This window comes from Gavialis gangeticus, unplaced genomic scaffold (assembly GCF_001723915.1).
Source record: "Gavialis gangeticus isolate Ggan-Ray unplaced genomic scaffold, GavGan_comp1, whole genome shotgun sequence".
NCBI lineage: Eukaryota > Metazoa > Chordata > Crocodylia > Gavialidae > Gavialis > Gavialis gangeticus.
The window spans coordinates 24,122,559-24,127,673 of record NW_017729000.1 but is presented as its reverse complement, the minus strand read 5'-3'; the positions used below and the strand labels follow the sequence as shown (position 1 = coordinate 24,127,673).

Genomic DNA, 5,115 nt, shown 5'->3' with positions numbered 1-5,115 from the left:
GCCCGCACACGGCCCCCGGGGGCGCCCACGCCCTGCCCCGCTCCGCCGCGGCTTGCGCTGGGGGCGTGCGGGCCCCTCAGCCCGGCTGCCGACTCGGAATCCGACGGAGCCCCCTTCCCCCCCAGGCCTCCCCTGGGGGCAGGAGGCGAAAGGAGGGGCCCCGAAGGACCGGCGGGTTGAAGAACAAAATGACTTTCCCCCCGGCTCCCCGCTGCCAGGCCCTGGGCTGCGAACAGCACCTGCGCCCCGGCCTCTGAGGGAGACGGGCCTGTGCGAGGGGCGCTGAGAAAGGGGGTCTCCTAAGTGACCGCCCCCCACAGTAAGGCCAGGGCAGCTCGGTTCAGTGTCCTTTCTCCCCGCTGCTGCGCCCGGGCCCATGCGAAGGTACCGCCCCTGCAGGACTCGGACCCGTCCCCCCCGCCGGGTCCCGCGTCTCCCCGCGCCTTGCGGGCATGCGGCACCTCACACAGCCGAGCCCCATTGGGGTCCGCGGCACTCGTTTGTCTGCACGGGGGCAGAGCGGCAGGGATGCATGCTGGCCCCTGCTACTCGCTCTTCTCTGCAAGGAAGAGCCGAGGGAAAGCTTGAAGGACTCAGCCCTAAGGGTTAGGAATGAACAACTGCGAGGGCTCTGGGCTGAAGCACGGTCTTTTCTTCCCTTGAAACAAAAGGCCAACCCATCTTCCCCCTCCCAGCTCAAATTGTGGTTAAAGCTGGAGGGACAGACTCGGGCTGGAGCCTGCAAAGCAACTAAAGGAATCACTAACTAGGCTCCATCGGGCTTGTGGTTGTGCCTGCAAAGCACTAAAATTAGCAGATTAGAATCGGCCAGAACAATGGTCTTCATGCAGAAGGTTTTAGTGCCCCCGGCCCAACCCCTCCTTGATCCTGGGGGAGAAAAGGATGGGAGAGACACTACTTGCCTGCAGGAACCGGCTTTCCTAAGACTTCAGTGGACATGCCTAGGGAAAGGAAGGACTGGTGTGAATGTACCTTCACGTGCTATAGACCTGGGAACACACAGATATGGATGTTAGAGAGACACAGACAGCCCTATATGATGTCTGCTGTCCCCTTAAAATATTCTAGCATGTACTAGCATATACCATAGTCCTCTCCCCATTTTCTCCAGTCGAAGAAAAAAAAACCCTTTTGTGTTTTGGGTAAATCACTTGGTTCCTTTAGGATCATTTGCTTCTGAAAGCACCAGCAGGCATGCCGAGAGAGCAGCTTCCTCCAAGTACCCTTTGCCTTCTCTTTGTAGTTAGCTGCTGAATCTCTTTTCCTGCCAACCTCCCCCAAGCCTGCTCAGCAGGAGTTTTATTGTTGATTTTAACAGGAGCTGGTTGACACACCTCTTGCTGTGGGGTGCATATGGGTAGATGGGGTTAGAAAAGTGAAAGAAATTCACTTTTTTCTTCTTTAGACTCAGGGCATACTGTCTCACATCAAACCTGCCCCCCCCCCCAACACTTCCCTTCCCAACTCACACTTAAGCTGGATGTTTTGACCTGAGAAGAGAGCCCTTTGTCTCCCGTACTGTGGGCTATGGAGTAGAAATCCCAGTGGCACGTGTGTATCATACTTACTGCTATGACAGTGTATTAGGACTTTAAGTTTGAAGGGTCAGGTGGCAAGATTTTGGGCCCTAGGACCTCAGAGCATCTGCTTTACCCATCCTTCTGCAAGATCATCCTGGAGACTCTAGATGCCCCAGGATAAAACACCAGGGCACAACACAAACAAATAAAGCACCTCGGGCACATCTTCCTCAGTCAGAGCCTTCACAGGTGGTAGCCCAAAAGCTTCCCCTTCTCTTCCCTACAAGCCCCCTCCACCCTGCTCTTCAAATTCATCCGAAAAGAAAATGAAAAATCATAGCTGCCTCTCCCAGTTAAAAATGTTCCTAGTGAGGCTGGATTCTGCCAGGATCTCTCTGGAAGGACATATACATTACTGTATCCCCGCCCCAAAATAGGAAAACGCCTGCTAGGGATGAGGATTAGCAACTATGTTATATTCTGACAGGTCAGACTACTGCAATGATCTCATGTAATGTTACTTAGCAGCTCTGTGCCTCAGTTTCCCCATCTTTACGATGCAAATAACAATGCCTCTTCTACCAGTGATTTGTGAAGGATATTTAGATAATATTTGTATAGTGCTTTGGAAATGAAAAGCTCTCTGTGCTAAGTGCTGCTGTTATTGTTAGTGTTATTATTATTAACATATTGGGAGTCCTGAATCCCCTGGGGGTTATCGTTGACACTGCTGTTTAGGACTGAGGTTCCTTATTGCTCCAAACAGCTGAGTTTGATTTAGGGAGCTGCAGTTTTATATTATGAGGTGAAATCATTATAAATACAATTGGCTGCATTTACTGCTGCACTAAAGTAGACAGAAGCAATTACCAGCACAATATTACAATCTTCACTTCATCCCACAGCTGATTCCACACTGGCATAAAAGCTTAAAGAGCCACTGCTGCTTGCTGAAGAGTGATTTTCTTCCCGCTGTTCCATCATCATGGTGCCAGCTGGGTGGATCTGCAATGGTGCCCTCTGCCAGCAAAGCAAGGCTATGGACTGGGGTGATTCCATAGCTCCCGACTGCAGTTCTTTGTGCAGTGAGTTTGGCATCTTCTCCTTAGAACATCCCAAAAGGCACATCCTGCAGCCTCTCCCTGGGGCCCCTTTGCCATACACCTGAAGCTGGCCTCTGTGGCGGTGCTAACTTGATGAAAGGGACAGAACCCTGCTGATGAAAAAAACCGAAGTAGAAAATATCCCCTGCAGATTTTTAAGCTGACCAGTGTAGACAAAAATTGAAAAGATCCATTAGATCATTAATTCCATACCCTTTGTGAAAGCAGAGCATTACTCCACTCCCATAAAAGAGAACATATTGACCGATTCAGTACTGGGTACTGACCCTGCTTTCCTAGCCACAGACTGGAGTGCCCAGTTCTGAGACCTTCCAAAAAAAAATCATGCCAAAGAAAGCACACAGGAAATCAGAGAAACATACAAGGCAGCAGGCAAATGCATTTGTGTTGACATAGCATATTAGTAAAAAAACCAAACAAACAACAAAAAACCCATAGTTTCCCCCAGAGTTAGATGAGAGTCCTTATAAAATCCTTTATTAGCCCCTGCAGAAGACTGCAATACTGATTTGATCTGGAACAGGATACTGCTGGTCACTAAGCAACCCTGGAAAAATCCAGCAAAAGACATAAAAAAGGGAGATGCTGCTGAGATTCAGCTTGTAATAACCAAATACAATATGTCCCCATTCCCTTTGTACTGAATTGCCTTACAACTCCCATAACCAGCTATTTGGACAACTGCTATTAGGCTCCAAATAAAGACGATGCTGTACAGACTGTTGCCGTTCAAGACAATGTCTAAATGGAGAATCTAAAGTGCGGCCTCCAATATTAAAGCACCCTTCTGACTTCTCCAAGGCTCAGGCCTAGATAGATATGGAGTTTGGGTTCAAGGCCACTTATAACCCTTACAGCAGCAACAGCCCTCTGCACACCTGATGGTTGGGAAAGAGCCAACCCAAGTCCAAGGCCTGTGTAAAGGGCCTGGGAAGGCTGGGGACTGAAGGTGACAAACTACTGTTCTGGCACTATGGGAGGTGAAGCTGGCATTAGTATGGACAAAGAGTGGAGCCATGCTGGTGGAGCCCTGTGGTCTGGAAACATCAGAGTTGGGGAAGCATGTGGCATAACTAGAGAGAGTGTAGCCTTGGATCATGAGTCTAATCTCTCTGCATCCACCTGTTGTTAAAGACCTGCCAGAGTGCTTCCTGGGAAAGCGCAGAACAAAACTCAGCCCAGAGAGAACTCTACTGCTAGCTCTTGGACTGTCTTTCCCCCATGTTTTACTGTCTGGAGGTTGTTTTCCTACTGCGGGGAATGGAGAGACCCAGTCCGTCCTTTATCTTTCACCCATTTGTTCGTTACATTACTAGGCACAACTGCAGCATTTGCACTGCAGGGGGTGAGCACTTTCATCACCAGGATCTCTACAGTCAGAACCGGAGCATGTTCCATGCTCCCAACCCTGGGGAATGCATGAAGGTGAGAGCCAGGTGGAAGAGGTACACCTGTCCCAGACTCTGAGTGGAGCATACTGTAACAACCTTCATAGCCTTCAAACACAATGCCCTCTTTGGCTTTGCAGTCCCTGAGCTGCACACAAGTATATTCACTGCTGGCAGCTGGGGAAAGGAAAGCAGAACAAAACTATCACTGCTAAATGGCTGTCATGCGCCGTGCCATTTCCAGCAGATACCAACACAGTCCAGGGCTGTAGGGAGGGCATGGGTGGCCCATGTCACAGGGGAAGAGGTAGTTTAGGCCTGCTCTATTCACTTTCCTCTGCAGTGTAACCTCAGCTCCTGGGACTGCTGAAAGAGGAAGACAACAGCCCCTCCCACACCAGTAGGTGGTTGGAGAATACCAAGAATCCTGCTGCTAACAGGGATTGAAACAGGTGCTGAGGGCCTGCCTCAAGGGAGTTGGGAGAACCACGGGTGGCAAGGGGAGGGTTCCACCCCTTCCCTAGGAGCCTGCCATGAAGCAGCAGCCAAGCCTGGGGTGAAAGGGCTGGGGAGGCAAGAGGAAGGAGAGTACCTAAAACCTGTCACTGCATGTGTAGCAGATACCCGTTCTCCCTGCCACCACAAAGGTAGAGCTGGTATATAGACATGAGTGCTTCTGAGAAAGTGAGGCTCTGACAGAGGCCAGGCACTCAGAAAGGCCAGAGAGTTTACTACAAACCAGGCTCCCACCCCCAAAATGTGGCCTCTGAGGCCCCCAAACTGTATTCAGAATAAAAAAAGAAAATAAAGGAAACCAAGAGCATAAAAATATCTGTGAGGCTTCAATTCACTCTACAGGGTTCCAAAGAGAGGGGCCGCCGCCTCCTATGGTACAATATAGAGAGAGTTATACAGAGCTTCAATATAGAGATCTTTCTATATATATATTTATAGGTATGTATATATTTATAGTGCAGTGCATTTAAAACAGCCGCGCTTGCTTCTTCAGCTCATTCCTCTTCCACAGGGCCAGGCGGTCAAACTCCGCAATGGTCATGCCGA

General features: G+C 50.0%; 1 protein-coding gene across 1 annotated transcript in view; it reads right to left on the bottom strand.

Annotated features, from left to right (window-relative positions):
• Window positions 1-2,785: 2,785 nt before the first annotated feature.
• The window catches only part of ABLIM3 (actin binding LIM protein family member 3), a 117,353-nt gene continuing 115,023 nt past the window's right edge, over window positions 2,786-5,115 (bottom strand). Inside the window, exon 25 of the mRNA XM_019506433.1 lies at window positions 2,786-5,095. Coding sequence (XP_019361978.1) covers window positions 5,036-5,095 — 60 coding nt within the window. The 3' untranslated portion in view covers window positions 2,786-5,035. The remainder of the gene's footprint in view (window positions 5,096-5,115) is intronic.